Source organism: Octopus sinensis, linkage group LG13 (genome assembly GCF_006345805.1).
Source record: "Octopus sinensis linkage group LG13, ASM634580v1, whole genome shotgun sequence".
NCBI lineage: Eukaryota > Metazoa > Mollusca > Cephalopoda > Octopoda > Octopodidae > Octopus > Octopus sinensis.
In genome coordinates, this window is record NC_043009.1 from 46,714,496 (window position 1) to 46,731,995 (window position 17,500).

Here is a 17,500-nt window from a genome sequence, read left to right on the forward strand (position 1 = left end):
GCTACCAAAAACTCCAGTTAAAATATGGACATGGCTTAAAACAGGCTGGTGAGAGAAAATTAGAAAGTTTAAAGGTGAATTGGTTCTAATTTCTGGATTAAAAGAAGACTTAAGCCTTCTTCCTTTGTCAACACAATACACGGATAGGAGAAATATAAGTCCAAATAACTGTACATAATGTCCGAAGCAAGTTCACACATCTATCTACATTCGTGTATATTTTAGCTGGAGTTTTGGTAGTTTTTTAAGGTATCGGCACTTCAAGCATGCTGGAGAAAGATCGTTTTCGCCCGATCTCCCTTCATATAATTATATACATATATGCATTATTTTTAATTTAATGTAATATTAGCCCATACATTTTGATAGCATGCTGACTACTTGATAAAAATCATTAACGTGATTTTTATCCTTATATTCTTATGTATGTATCATATACATACATACATACATACATACATACATACATACATACATACATACATACATATATATATATATATATATATATATATATGTATGTATGTATGTATGTATGTATGCGTGGGTGGTGTGTCTTTATATTCAACTTTACTTGTAACGATATACCGCTGTGTTTTCATGCACCATGCGCCTATTGTGTGAACTTCTCAAGGCGAATACCCCAGTATTCAGCGTTCAACAAGACATCCTCGTTAAGTTAGATATAAAGATTGCCTTTTGGTACTGATACTGCTTCTGTCACGAATACTTTTTTGTAATAATCTTGGAAGCTATGTGGGGCATCAGTGACTAAAAAAATTAATGGTATTCTATATATCTTAGCAACGAGATTTGATTGGTATGCGGTCGCCGGACGCCTGCCACTGAAGAAGTACAGTACACCGAAATCACATGATCGGGCGGTTCCGGTGCCCATACTAGACGATTCTCGTCTGCTATGATATATGCTTGTGCTTTTATGTACTATGCGTCAATATTCTCTTTTACTCTTTTACTCTTTTACTCTTTTAATTGTTTCAGTCATTTAACTGCGGCCATGCTGGAGCACCGCCTTTAATCGAGCAAATCGACCCCGGGACTTATAATATGTAAGGACTTCTCGAAGCGAGCAAAACTCGCACGTTAAATTGTAAATAAAGACTGCTTTTTGTACTAATACTGCTTACGTCTATCTATTTACTCATAAGGCCGGTTTGCCTTGAGCTATGATAGTCTCCCCACCTCATTTCATAGACGTCAGATATCGAGGTAAAGTTAGCATATAACTATCCAGAGAAAATATATCTATTATCTACGAGGGACGTTCAATAAGTAATGCCCCTGACCCACTTCCCATAGCAGTAGACCAACGAAACTCGGCCCAGTTATTAGTCTTTTTCTACATAGGAACCAACCAGAGTTACGCATTTCTCCCATTGTTTGATGCAGCTCTGGAGTCCGTTTTTGTAGAAGACCCCAGCTTGGTCCTCCAACTTGAACGTGACTTCAGAAATCAAGGCTGCATCATCTGGGAAACGCTTTCCTTTCAAAAACAACTTCATGACTGGGAAGAGGTGAAAATCAGAGAGTGCAAGGTCAGGAAATTAGGGGGATGGGGGAGGAGTTCATAGCCATACGCCTGTGCCTCTGATCTGGCGACAAGCGAGTTGTGGACCGGAGCGTTGTCCTGCAGGAGGAGGATGCCTTTGCTGATCTTGCCCCCGCCTCTTGATTTTGATAACTTCTCTTAATTTCCTCAAAAGTGAAGCATAATAGGCTCCTGCAGTTGTGGTACCCTTTGCCAAGAAATCTGTCATCACTACTCCCAGAAGACTGTGAGCATGACCTTGCCAGCGGAGGGCTGCACCCTTGCCTTCTTTGGAGGGAGTGAGTCACGGTGCTTCCACTGCATTGACTGGGCTTTGGTCTCTGGATCATCGTGATGGACCCAGGTTTCATCCTGTGTAATCATTCTTTTGAAACATTTTGACTCATCTTCTTGGCACATCTCCAAATTCACCCTCGAGCACTCGACGCGTTCTTGCTTCTGGAAAGGCGTGAGCAACCTGGGAATCCATCTGGCAGACACCTTTTGCATATGCAAATGGTCATGAATGATAGTTTCCACAGACCCGGTACTAATCTTGACCTCATGGGCTATTTGGCAAATAATTATGCGTCGATCTTCCAAAATGGCAGCCTCAACTTGACGGACAGATGCCTCATCAATGGCAGAAGGGGCGACCAGATCTGGGAGCTGTTTCCACAGAGTTCCGACCATGTTTGAATTCACGATGCCAGCATTTTACAAGGTCATATGATAGGGCATCATCACCATAAGTTACTTTCATTTCATCAAAAGTCTCCCGTGGTGTGCGTCCTTTCAAATACAAAAACCGGATCACTGCTCTACACTCAACAGGCTCCATTTCAAACTTGACTCGGTTCAAACACCTGTAAATCAGAAACCACAATTAATTCAGAGCTGTAATTTGCCACTTACTCTATAGAGATATAAATGATTGCACATGCAAAATTTCAGCTAGATCAAACAACTGCAAGTGGGTCAGAGGCATTACTTATTGAACGTCCCTCGTACTTAATGACTAAATGTTACCGCTCAGTAATTTCATCATCTCTAGGAAAAATAAATTTAGCTTCCACTTAAGACAGTATTTTACAAAAATCTCTCCCACAGCAACTGTTGCAAATAAAGAATATATGCTTTCCTCTGTTATTTAGATTCTTTTCATTATATTTTTGTATGTGAACAAATTTAAAGAGTTAATACTATCATTACCTGATCGAAACAGCAACAGCGGAGGCAACACGTTAGCATTAAGCGAGCGGACTGACAGAAACGATCAAATATAGAATAATTTTTTTTTATATTTAATTTGACCTATATCTACTCATAAGATATTTGCCTTTTATTTTTTCTGAGATTGATTAATTAAGCCCCAGTTAACCTGAACCTAATCCTTTGCAGTACCTATGATCTACTTTCTCATGCACTAGCTGCCCTTTTTCTGGAGTTCTGATCTTCAAAGTGCTGTTTTATGCTTCATAAAACAAGTTACGCCATTTTGTAACACATGATGTCGAAGTTGAAAACCTGGTCAAAGCTACTCCTGTTCACTCAAATAGCTAATACTCGCATGTTAATGCCACTCCATTTTTTTGTATATAAATCTTTTAGCTTTTCAATTGTGTCAAACTGCTTAGTAAAACGAGAAATCAAAAAAAGCACTATTGAATACATTTATTTGCGTATCTTTCGTTGTATAATTCAAATTCCACAGGAGTGGTCTATGCTTTCACTACTCCGCAGTCTTTACAATAACTGTCAAGGATATACTAAGGTCGTTGACATCTAAAATACATCCGCCTCACTAAAGTGGACTGTATACTTAATTCAATGTAGTTTATTGCGTTTTAAAGCTCATAGCAATTAGCTTTAATGTGTACAGCTTGTGAGCTTGCGTACTTTTGTACCGAATGCGAAATAAGAACCAAGTTCTCTCTGATATCTTATTGGTTACAATGTTCATCATGAAACCGGATTATTCGACAAATTTAGATGACCGTTTGTCGAATGAAAATAGAAATCCCATTTTAATAAATATTAATTAGGTTTTAAGTATTTTCTATTATTTAAATGCAAACTAATTTTAATTGCTAAAGAAAAATAGATTTTCTTGTCAACGGACATTATTATGCAGTAATTCCTCGACTATTGCGGGTGTTATGCTCCAAACACCCAGCGGCAGGTGAAATTCCGCGAAGTAGAAACAGTACTGTACTGTATTTTTTTTATTTTTATAATTTTTATATATTTAAGCTTTTATAAACTCTTTCCCAGACTCTTCGGTGTACCCGTGTCTTCCCTTTCTTTGTGGGTGAGGAACATAATGGTGGGCAGTTGCTGGCTCTGCCTTTTTCTTCTGTGTAAGGTTTTTTATAGACTTCTATTTCTCTGTCGATTGCATTTCTGAACTGCAACGCACGAATCATCTGGGGGTCCTAATCTTCCGCTATTCTCTGAAAAATCCGCGATATACAGAGGGCGCGATAGGTGAATCGCGATATGGCGAGTGATTACTGTATAATAATCGTGAATATTCATTTTACTAATTTGTGCGACCTTTTGATTGTATTCTGTTTTCTTTCATAATAGCTGATTCCGTTATAACTCTTTCTTTCTGGTAATTCAATTCTTGATGCAACTGTAGGGCCACTGTCTTGACATAAGTCATATTTTGAACATTGTGAAACTGGATCGGTGGAGACTATATCCCCGTTAACGTTAGAGTACAGCAGAGTTAGTCTAGATAAAACACAGAGAGAAAGAGAGAAAGAAAGATTGAAACGAATAGTTCTAACTACTAAACTAGTATTAGATTCATAGACCCTGTAAAAAGTGAAACTTGACTTCAGTAGGACTTGAACTGAGAGTAGAAAGGCGGAACGAATATAGTAATGCATTCTATGTTGTACTCTAACGATTCATCCAGCACAGCGCTTAAAAAGCTGCCCCTATATTACAAACCATTAAAGTTCAAACATGGTTTTCTCTTCACTCGATAAAATAAAAAAAGACTTTACCTATACAAAATGAATTAAAATAAAACAATACTTCACCTATGCAAATGAATTGAAGTAGATAAGCTGAAATTGATTTTTTTTTTACATATATATATAAATTTACACAACAGAGGTCAAATTTTGGCTATCTGATGCATGCCCTACATATCTGACCGAGATTTCGTTTGTTGATCATTCTAGGAGTTGATACTGGGACACTGTGACATTGTAACAATTATATTGTAGTTATCTCGCGCGCTATTATCTAGATTATGCGAGCTGAGTCAATTATTGCACTTGAGGAACGCGGCATCTCGAATCAATTGGTGACCAACAGTTTCAACTCATGATTTAGGCCAGTGGGAATTTTCATTCATTCCAAAGTGATTTATCTTAAATACATTGTATGGCGATGCAGTTAGAATTAGGGTTACCTGACGAGTATCTATAGTTTATGTAGCGGTAAGGTTTTATCTACGAGAGTCGGAGCTACTTGAATCAATGTCTTCTCATGACATAGATTTCATTGTAGGTAGTATTGTGTGGTAGGCCTTTCAATTTCATTACCAACGTTGGTCAACCTTACAATTTTCTTGGTATGTGGCCTTGTGGTTAATAACGTTCGGCTTATGGCTACAAGATTTTAGGTTCAATCGATGGATCTGCTGGCTCTTTACATCCTTCAACAAGACACTTCATTTCATGTTCTTCTAATCTACTCAATTTTAATGAGCACCAACCAAATGCTGAAAGAGCCTTCTGTTCATTCAGCTGTTACATCTTGTATACCCCCACGAAGTCAACTTCCGTGACGACCGAGTGAATGTGTGTTTCTGTTCGCAACTACAAAAATACCCAAAACAATTATCATTATATACTTGAAGCAATTAGCGAAATTCTGATACATGCTTTCAAGTCAAACTTACTTCTCAGTGATGAGTCTGCTTCGACAACAATAACAATAACTACTACTACTACTACTACAACCATTAACAATAGAAAAATAATAATCAAGTCAAACTTACTTCTCAGTGATGAGTCTGCTTCAACAACAATAACAATAACTACTACTACTACTACTAACTACTACTACTACTACTACTACTACTACTACTACAACCATTAACAATAGAAAATAATAATCAAGTCAAACTTACTTCTCAGTGATGAGTCTGCTTCAACAACAATAACAATAACTACTACTACTACTACTACTACTACCATTAACAATAGAAAAATAATAATCTGAGATATAATAAAACGCAGTGTGTCTCGTCGGCCACGCGGGAAGAAAGGCAAAACAAACAAACGGAGTGGGAGTGAGTGAGAATCAGAGATGCTAACTGCGGGATAACTATAATAAGATGTTTGTTTTGTTCTGCAATCGCTGATATTTTAATCAAAATATAAAGGCAAAAATGTTATCGTAGATTGTATTTAGTTTATCAGTTTCACACATACACACACACATACACAAACACAAATTTATATTTATGAAGTTAATTTCAAAACATTATTTCCTTTCCATTTAAATAGCAGCATTTTACAGATTTCATCGATTTAAGAAAATTAATCAAACAAGCTAGTACGCACCCTCATTCTCACACATTCATTCACGTACACATATGTATATTATGCATATACATAAGAATATAGATATGTATGCGTATGAGTATATATATATATATATATATATATATACATATATTTACACACACACACGCACGCACAGAATCTGAGTTTTATATATATAAAACTCAGAGTGTGTTTGTGTGTGTGTGTATGTGTGTGTACCCACATAACTTCTAAAGTTCACAACTGATTTCCTCTAAACTGGGAACACACATTACTTATGTTTCAGAGAAGGTTTTAGACTGTGAAAGCATTAATTAATATCAACAAAATATTGATATTAATTAATGCTTTTTATTGCCAGTCAATTATCAACATAACAGTACCAGCTCAGTTCACTGTATGTGTTTCTTAAACTTTGCAAAGATATTGATATTATTTGCCTTTTATCATTCAAATTTCATTGTTAACGTACAATTGTCATCTTATTTCATTACATCATCTTACTTGACAGAATGTCTCCAAAGAGGAGATACTCCATTGGTCGAAAAACGGGCGCTAGCAGAGAAACTGAAATGAAGGAGAGCAAATGAATCGTCACATGAGACTTCAATTAGACAATCACAAAATGTTGCATGTACAGCTTACTGCATGAGCAATGGATAGCGATGAGTAGTATAGTATTCACTTGGCCAGGAATGATGCAATAACAACTTCGGCCAATCCACCACCACCCTTACCACGTCATTTCTTTCATGTAGATTTCTCTCATGTGGTGCTGTTGGGCGCACCCATAGGCTTAATTTACCACACAGTTGTAGTTCCTATGTCTGATGACTGTTCAGCGTATTAGCGGCAGCGCCGACAGCCACAGAGGAGAGTATATCCACTGAGAGATTTTTGGTGCGTTCAAAGATCACATAACCCATTCCCGCCACTTTTCAATGACAATGTTAGGGCCTGGAATTTTCCAAACAGATGCATGACATGTCACTTCGTCGAATTAGCCCTTCATTTACTCAACAAATGTTTTGTCGTTGGTGCTGCACTTCCCCGCATCACAGGTCATTTAAATCCCCAACAACGCCGGGTAGATTTAGCACTTATATTTATTCAGTAAGACGATCGTTTCCAGCCCTCATGCGGCTGTCCTTTATGGGTAGGATGTCATGCGTCCAACTGTGTTGCATCGATCACTGCAGTGTAAGTCACTTCAAGTACATGCCTACACAATGTGGTATTTCAACAGAATTCCTGAAGAAGATCCAGCGGAAATATACCCCAACTGTTAATGACACCAGGTAGCCCAAACTGTGAACGTGCCTTAATCAACACACTAATTGATATGTACCCATTAGTTCGAAGTTTTACGTATATATATATATATACATATATATATATATATATATATATATATATATATATATATATATATATATATATATATATATATAGATAGATAGATAGATAGATAGATAGATAGATAGATAGATAGATAGATAGATAGATAGATAGATAGATAGATAGATAGATAGATAGATATGTGTGTGTATAGTCAATTTAAAAAAAAAGAACAAAAAAAGATGAGAAAGAAAAAACAAACAAACGTCAAGAAGTAGCACAAGCAATGTATTAATATGACACTCGGTGATAGAAGAGAGTTGTTGGTTTACGTTTCGAGCATGGATCCTTGTGGGAAACAGGAAAAACAGGAAAGTCCAAAGAGAAAGAAACAAGAATGAGGAAAAATCGCCAACTGTTCACGTGCGGTTACATTTCTGAAGTGACCAGAAGTAGAAGGAGGAAGCGAAAGTGTTTTCTGGGAAAAAGAAAGTGTGAAGATGGTCAGTATGTGTGTGTGTGCGTGTGGTAGCGTGTGCGTGTGTGATAGCGTGATTTGGTAACTGTGTGTGTGTGTATGTGCATATATACATATAAACACACACACACAGCCACATATATATATATATATATATATATATATATAGGGATAGAGAGAGAGAGGCTGTGTGGTAAGTAGCTTGCTTACCAACCACATGGTTCCATGTTCAGTCCCACTGTGTGGCACCTTGGACAAGTGTCTTCTACTAAAGCCTCGGGCCGACCAAATCCTTGTGAATGGATTTGGTAGACGGAAACTGAAAGAAGGTCATCATATATATATATATATATATATGTATGTGTGTGTGTGTATGTTTGTGTTGTCTGTATTTGTCCCCCCCCACCATCGCCTGACAACCGATGTTGGTGTGTTTACATCCCTGTGACTTAGTGGTTCGGCAAAAGAACCTGATAATAGGTTATTTTGAATTTACCATATACGAAATGTCACTGCAAAAATATAGTTATCCATTTCATCATTATGTAAAAGAAAACTGGAAAATATACCTGGATGACTGTTTTATCATTTGGAAAGAGACCATTGATAAACTTTTGGAATTCAAATCAACTCTAAATGATATAAACCGTAACAAATAGGGAGTGCAATAAGGGTGAAGCACTTGCAGAAAACAGCACTACTTGGAACCGCTCAAATACTCCGGATGGTGGTCGAAAATAATGGGTGTTACCTTAGTTCACTGGTAGTGAACAACTGATACCGAAGTACATCTCCAGCGTTAGAAGCTGTGCAAAGACAATAAAATAATAATAATGATAATGATAATAATAATAATAATAATAATAATAATAATAATAATAATAATAATAATAATAATTATTATTATTATTATTATTATTATTATTTTATTATTATTATTATTATTATTATTATTATCATTATTATTATTTTATGTTTGACTTTTGCTTTACATTTATACAAGTTGGCTCCAAGTCTCACCCAGAGACCTCGAGGGACAACAAGTTGGAAATTCATGTTGGTGTTATGCCTAGGGTGCCGTAGTGTTGTTCTAGAGAATGTTTCAGAAATCATAAGAAAATTGTGTTTGTTTTAAATCTTGAGTTTACATAGACAGTATTTTACATAGGATATGGGCAGTTCTCATGAGCACTATCTTTTGAAATTCTGCCATTTTGGAGTTCCCTATTATCTGAGCTAGGTAGCAATCAGCCCCTTTTGCTATCATTCCCAGGGCACCCATGACAACAGGTATTGTTTTAGTCCTCAGGTTCCACATTTTGCTGATTTCTATTTCAAGATCTTTATATTTGCTCAGTTTTTGGTAGGTCTTGACAGATACGTTTATATCGATTGGGACAGTCATATCAATGAGGAAGCATGAATTTTTTTGTCTGAAGTTATTATTATCATTATTATTATTATTATTATTATTATTATTATTATATTATTATTATTATTGGCCACCAGAATTGCAAAAAATTTTTCGGACACTGAAAAGACAAAGAAGTGTGAAACGTTACATAAACCTGTGCAAACAATATAATAATAGGAAAAACATTTTCTAATAAAAAAAAAATCTCTAGTAAGTGAGAAACGCCAGCATGTGGCAACCAAGAACGCTAAGAGATTTCAAGTCATACTGCTCACCATAATTATCATGGCAATTACTCTTCTCTTCCGTATATTCCAACAAATTTATTAGGTGTAGGAAGAATACCTACCAGTCAACTCTCATCTTAGATGTTAAGTCGAATTTTTAAAAGTCAATGTAGGCTTGGCCAAAGCGGAAAGTGTAGGTCTTCATTCTTTTTATTCTCGTTCACCACACCAGCTATTTCGCCATAACTACCAGGTGGAGAAAAAATACAGGCCGTTTCCAACTAGGAAAGACAGCTGTATGATGGAATCTTCCAATACATTATAGTTGCTGTTCGACATAATTCCAGAAGCAAACAATGTTTGATTATTGAATGAACGCGTGCAGGACGGTTTCATCACTCTGCACGCATCTCAGATAATTATTGATTTCAGATATTTGGCACAAGGCCAGCAATTTCAAGGGATGGACTAAGTCAATTACAACGACCTCACTGCTTATTTCATCACCCCCACCCCGGAGGATGTAAAGCAAAGTCGACCTCAGTAAAATTTAAACCCAGAGCGTAAGGGCGGACGAAATGCCACTAAGCATTTTTCCCAGATTGCTAACGATTCTGCCAGCTCACCACCTTGGAAATAATTCACCACATTTAGTGAAAAGGAGACGAGTGATGTTTTCAGTTTAGTTCTAAGTAATGTGGCGAATATATTAAACGGTCCACCACGGGGTGGCAGCACTAACCAGTGATGTGTATAAATACAAACTTGTTGCCAGTTCAAACATAGTAAAGTGAGATTGTCATTCGCAGTATTTTTTTATCTGGAGAAAATAGCTTTTGCTTCCCAACATATTCCGTCTAGTGAATCAAACATAGAAATAAGAAAAATATTCTGCGTAGCAGAAGCTTTAGCTCATTGGAAAGAGTAATGGACAAACAATATTAGAAATAACGGTTTCAAATGTTGGCACACGGGCAGCAATTTTGGGAGAGGGATCAAGTCGATAATATCGACCGTACTTGTAGACTGCAAAAGGATGAAAGGCAAAAGTCGACCCCGGCAGTATTTGAAATAATATATATACTATATACTTGTTGGAAATATTTATTACTGATTTTAAGCCGGTGAGACAGCAAAATCGTTAACACGTCGGCCAAAATGTAATTGACTCACCCCTTACCTCGGAACTGCTGGCCTTGTGCCAACATTTGAAGCCAGTATTTATTACTGATAAAAAGAGCGACGAACTGGCAGGATCGTTAGCACGCCGGGCAAAATGATTAGCGACATTTCGTCAGAACAACGATCGGTTTCTCAACCAAATCTCGGGAAAGTTTACATCGAGAGGAGTTTGTAGATTTCTGTGTTCTCATGGAACATATTTTGAATCCTTAAAATTCCACTTCTGATCCAACTAAAGAAAAACTTGCAGTTTTACAGGTCAAGTCCAATGATGTTCTAAATTTTATGGGTCTGGATATTGGAGTTCTGATTTTATTTAGAGTTTGCTGAGATAGTTCTCAAATCCCAATATCGTTTATTTTCTACAATGGCTCTTCAGCCAGCCATGGAAAAGAAATTACCACTGGCAAATACCTATATTATTAAACCCTTAATGAATGTTTTCAAAACTGCCTCTGAGGCATCTTACCACGGTTCCGAATGCAAGACATACTACCAGACCTTGAAAATTATTTCTCTTCAGGTAAGCATTCCGCTTACCATACTAAGAAATTCGTGGAGGCGCAATGGCCTAGTGGTTAGGGCAGCGGACTCGCGGTCGGAGGATCGCGGTTTCGATTCCCAGACCGGGCATTATGAGTGTTTATTGAGCGAAAACACCTAAAAGCTCCACGAGGCTCCGGCAGGGGGTGGTGGTGAACCCTGCTGTACTCTTTCACCACAACTTTCTCTCGCTCTTTCTTCCTGTTTCTCTTGTACCTGTATTTCAAAGGGCCAGCCTTGTCACACTCTGTGTCACGCTGAATCTCCTCGAGAACTACGTTAAGGGTACACGTGTCTGTGGAGTGCTCAGCCACTTGCACGTTAATATCACGAGCAAGCTGTTCCGTTGATCGTATCAGCTGGGACCCTCATTGTCGCAACCGACGGAGTGCTCCTAAAAAAAACTAAGAAATTCAGTACGCGTGAGACTAAAAGAATAAGTTTGAAATCTATATTTTTTTCATCTAGTGATACATCATTATGATAACTCGATCTTTTAACGTTCAGAATAATCTTCAGGAATATGTGGATTGTAAACCCTTTACTTCCATCGTAAGGATTCATTATAATAAAATATCTCTCTAATTCTAAAACGTTCTTTAAACATAATTTACAATCTGGTAATTACAACATTAGTTAACTCCCTGATGACTTTCCACATAAGAAATATCGAAAACTTTGGGATAATCTACAGTTGTGAATTCACGTTCATACTTATAATCGTATTCCAATTAATATTAACTCATATTTTAATTAAAATACCTCTAATTGATGTGTACTATTTGTTTACTAGTTGAAATTACTGTTTCTAAAACCTGAGATATGCATTTAAAGTGATATATTTTTATATCTTAAATTTCAGGTGTAGCTGATTCACCAACATTTCTTTTCTGTATCTTGCACTGAAAAGAAATATATTACTGTGAAGACGTTTGTAGATACAACTGTCAGAAAATATTGATACAAATGAAAGGAATATCTTAATTTGCCAACAATGCAGTAACTCTTCATTTTGTTCTCACAAATTACATTCCATTTAAATAGTTGCTAACTGATGGAGCCTATAGTTGTTTATCGAAGCCCAGCTGAACCTTTTGAATTTTCAAACCCACAGGCGGCAAATGTTAACGAAAATAGCCACATTTTTAGGAGAGACTTGTCATTCAATCAGCAAAATAAAGAATTTCATATACATTCACCATATCAATCAGAAATGTTTACATCTCCAAACCACTATGATATTATGGGTCCTTTATATTTTAATACAAATATGATTCCATACTCTCCTATTTTAAATTCGACTCATATACGGCGTTTACCGGACAGTAATATAATTGAATACTCTGCTATGTCTAATCCTTATTATAACGCGTGTCCTTCTTTTGTTCCTTTAAATGATAATGAAATATATAATAATGCCACGGAAAGTACGATATACCAGAGCAATAAACGCCATCTGACATTGCTTTCCCCCGTTCATTATAATGGTACTGTAAAACGACCACGCATGATTCAACCAAACAAAGTTTCAGAAACACGGCCCATACATTTCTGGAGGCCATTTTTGAATGAAGAATCACCGGATTGCGTGCCCAGAAGAAGCGATAGCAATAACACTGATGACAAACAACGAAATAACAAGAAACTATATTCAAATGATAGTAATTCTAAAGCCTGTTACGAAATACCGGTGAACAACAATAAGAACAACAATAAAAATAATGATAACAACAAATGTGAAAATTTAAGTCATAGGACTATCCATAATACATCTCCAACGTATTTAAGACAAACGAATGAGGCAAAAAGTAAACATAGTGAAAGTAATAATAAAAAGAAAGAGGAGAGAATGTTAACAATGGCGAAAACAATTGATTTACTTCGAGAAGCAAGAACTGAGTGTGATACCGAAGAACCAGTAAATTTAATCGTTCCCAATATTCGAAATTGCGAAGAGGAACTGTTGAAAGAGAACAATTATGTGGAAGATTATTGTACTAATTGTAAAATATGTAATTTTCATGAGAGACCCCACTCAAATTCTAGGCCGGTTAGTTTGTTATCGACCACACGACAAAATGAAGGAAACGAATCTTTATCTTGCGCGTCTGATGGCAACATAACACGGAAATCTCCGAGTATCTCTGATTTACCTACAAATATCAATCGCTGGCAACAGAGAATGAAGGAAGCAAATATGTCCCCATCCAATGGAACTGATAATATGTATAAAAGTTTTGCAAACGACACTCCAGATAGTAGTTTGCAATCAGCACTGGGCAAGAATATGTTTGACGGCATGCATTACCCACCATCAAATTATTCTTGGAGCAATAAAGTTAGGACTTCTAATGAATATCCTTCGTCCAGAGCTGTCGATTCTGGTGCATACACAGACCATGAAAATGCCTTTAGAGTCTCCTTAATGTACAATGAACTACACCGTGGTCATTCAGAAGCATCAAATATGAAAGAAAATGAAAAAAATATTCCAAAATATCATTCACCAAATTCCAGTTTTAATTTCAACCATTCAAGAAATTTTAATTTAGAAGCAAAATCCAGTAAATGTAATAACTATGAAAAATTAAAAACTAGTGATCCACCACTGTCACAAAATGCATATAAGACCGTAGACTCCTATTACGGTTCGTGTAATTTCATGAAATATAAAATGAATTATTGGCAAAATGGAATGGAGGCACATCCGAATAAGCATATTGTCAATTGCAATGAAAAGGCAATTAGATATAATAAACACTCAATCCAGTCATCGGATGATAATACCAAAATGAACATTGAAAAGGGTGCGGCATCCCACCAAATTCACGAAAATTGCCATAAAGAAAGATTAGATAAAGTTCCAGAATCAGCTATAACTTTTTCGCAGAAGGGTTTGAGTCGACATATTCATCGAGGTTTTCATCCAGTTAATGTAGACAGGTGTACAGAGGAACGCCATGCGGTACATTCGGCAGAAAACTGTCGCAGCGTAAACGAAAATACTTCACTAAACGCCATTGTAGATAATGCTGTGCACAAGCCAAAACCTACACAACCAAACCACCACCTGCAAGTAAATCAGAATTATACAGGGACTGGAGAACTAAGAAATACAGCATCAGAAATGCATTCAAAAGAGGTATATTTTAAGTTGATTCATTCTTCAATGAATACAAACAATGGATGTTCAGAAAAAAATATTTCTGAACCTGAAAATATTAGCATAACAGAGCTAAACAAACATATGTTAAATCTGAAAAGCAAAGAATATATACATAACAAAACTACTTCCAGTAATACTGAAAGTATTCCAGTGTCTGTTATGCATAAGGCACTGGAAGAAAACACTAATGACATGACTCCGGATGGTGGTCCAAAACAATCCAATTCAATTGAAATTATTCAGAATACTGTTTTACAAACAGCAACAATTCGGAATGCTCCACTTCTAATGCTTCCTAATAAGGGATGTGTACCAGAGGTTAACAAAAGAACAAATGTTACGGATGATTTCACAACAAATGAAGGTACAACAAACATTATAAACAGAGAACAAGCCACAAAAGAAGTCACTATGGCATTGGACTCGTGTGGGTATAGTAAAGATGTAGAAGAGGAGGAAACATATCAAACAACACTCCATGATACGCAAACTAACGCAACAGAAACTACTTATTTGAGTAACACTGGCAAACAAACAGCTAAGGAAACGATGTCGGACTCACAAACAAACTTTCCAAATACGAAAAATTCTGAAAATTCATCTTTACAATGTGTTTATTGTGATGAAATATTCCCAACAACGAAATTATTGAAGGAACATTTGAAGTCTCACCCAGCCAATTCTCCTTATTTATGCCCACATTGTGATTTAAAATTTTCATCCAAACCAAGGTATTTGCGACATGCTCTATTACACACTAAAGAAAAACCTTATACCTGTGAAGAATGCCAAAAATGTTTTACAACAGTCACTGCCTTCCATAGACATCTTCATGCAAAAAGGCATTCTGGCAATAATTTATCAACTTGTAAGCAGTGTGGTCTGTCTTTCATTGATGATGTATATATGAGCTTGCACTTTAAAACCCATACAGGTGAGCATCCATTCCAATGCGACATATGTGGCAATATATTTGCATGCAAGAACAACTTGAAAAATCATATCATGACCCATACAGGCGAGAAACCGTTCCAATGTGTTCATTGTGCTAAAAGATTCGTTACCAATTTTTCTTTAAAAGTTCACATCAGGACACACACAAAAGACTATCCATATAGCTGTAAGATCTGTAAGAAAAAATTCCTGTGCAGTTCCAACATGACTAGTCATGTGAGAACTCATACAGGTGAAAAGAGACATCAGTGCTATAAGTGCGGCAAGTTTTTTTCCAGTCTGTCTGGTATTCAAGGACACCAACGGACTCACACTGGGGAATGTCCTTATAGTTGTAATATCTGCAATAAGTCCTTCGCTAGTAAGTTTTCTTTGCGAATCCATAAACGAACTCATTCTGGCGAAAACCCACATCGATGCAGTTACTGTAATAAGACATTTTCAAATAGTTCAAATATGCGCCGGCATCTTCGAATTCACACGGGCGAACGACCATATAGTTGTACATACTGTTCGAAAGCCTTTTGTAGCAGTACATACCTGAAATCTCATATTCGAACGCATACAGGTGAAAAACCTTATAAATGTAAATATTGTGGTAAAGAGTTCTCCAATACTCTGTGTTTCAAACAGCACGTTAATAATCACGAAAAGAACTCCTCATGTCCTTTACCAACGGGAAAAAAATAATTTTACTAATTTGAAGTTAAAATTCTATTTCAATATTTTTTTCTTACCTTATTATTTAAAAATTGGTTTCCAAGCTCGTGAATTTGTTCGAAATAATACAATAAAGTAATCAAAACCAAATGCAACAAGACCATGAAACGCAACTGAAATAAAAATAAATAGTTTAATTTTGTTGATTGACAGTCAGTTGAGACTACAGTTATTACAAAATAAACGCACGATTTTGCATATATATATATATATATATTTCGTTTTTGGATTTGGTTTGTAAGATTCCTTATATGAGTTTGTGCGTTAAAGCGTATTATGTTGTGTCTGGGGAGAGTAATTCTCTTTAGTGCCTTATAATTTAACACACTCACCGGTAAAATTTCCACTCATTTCCTTCTTTATTTTTCTAAAAATTTCGGTGCATCTTGCAACCTTTTCAATCGTTGTTGAATCTGCCTGTATTCATACTACGTGCATTTTTTGCTTGTGTGCATGTATGTGGGTGAGTGTATGAGTGTGCTTGTCTGTTCATATAACCTATGTACCTAACCGTTTGTATGTCTATCTGTTTACTTTCATATCCATATGCTTATATACATGTGCATATACATATACATAAACCCACAGACACACACGCACACATACATCTATCTAGATAACAGGCCACTAACTATTCTACTCTACCTGTATACAATGTGGCTATGAAGGTATGATATGTGCTACGTATATTTCCTATTTAGTATTGGGGAAGTTTCATTTATAAGGACGTATTCCCGTATTTGTCTGAGTGTTGGGTCCTTTGTGGGCTTGGATAAGATGCGGATGTCAAGTTGACCCAGGTTGCCTCCATGTTGGTCCTTGGCATGTTGGTAGAGTATGGAGGACTGATTTTTGTCGTCATATTGTCTCAAATTTGAGACATGACCATATATACACACACACACTTTATTCACACAAGGTCACATATGGAGGCACATGTCCACACGTATGGAGATACACATCCATACATACAAACATAATACGTATGCAAAAGACCCATACACACACATGCACACACTACGAGACAGTGCACACACTAGGAGACAGTGGAAAAAACACACACACATACATAAAAACACACAAACACGGACATGCAAACACATGAATATGCAGAATATACATACAAATGTATACACATACATACATGTATACATATGCACACACACACAGACATACATGTATACACACATGCATGCATACATACATACATGTGTATGTACACACACACACACACCACACACACACACGCACACTCACCCACACATATGCGCACAAACAAAAAAGAACGCAGTGTGAATAACGGACAGAGTCAACAAATACGGAAAAGGTTGCAAGTCGCAACGAAAATTTTAGAAAAA

At 36.5% G+C, this 17,500-nt stretch overlaps 1 protein-coding gene across 1 annotated transcript in view; it reads left to right on the top strand.

Annotated features, from left to right (window-relative positions):
- The window catches only part of LOC118765809 (GATA zinc finger domain-containing protein 14-like), a 70,805-nt gene extending 54,545 nt beyond the window's left edge, over positions 1-16,260 (top strand). Inside the window, exons 2-3 of the mRNA XM_036508344.1 lie at positions 12,165-14,034; positions 14,131-16,260. Of these exons, the coding sequence (XP_036364237.1) occupies positions 12,357-14,034; positions 14,131-16,112 (3,660 nt within the window). The 5' untranslated portion in view covers positions 12,165-12,356 and the 3' untranslated portion in view covers positions 16,113-16,260. The remainder of the gene's footprint in view (positions 1-12,164; positions 14,035-14,130) is intronic.
- Positions 16,261-17,500: the final 1,240 nt, after the last annotated feature.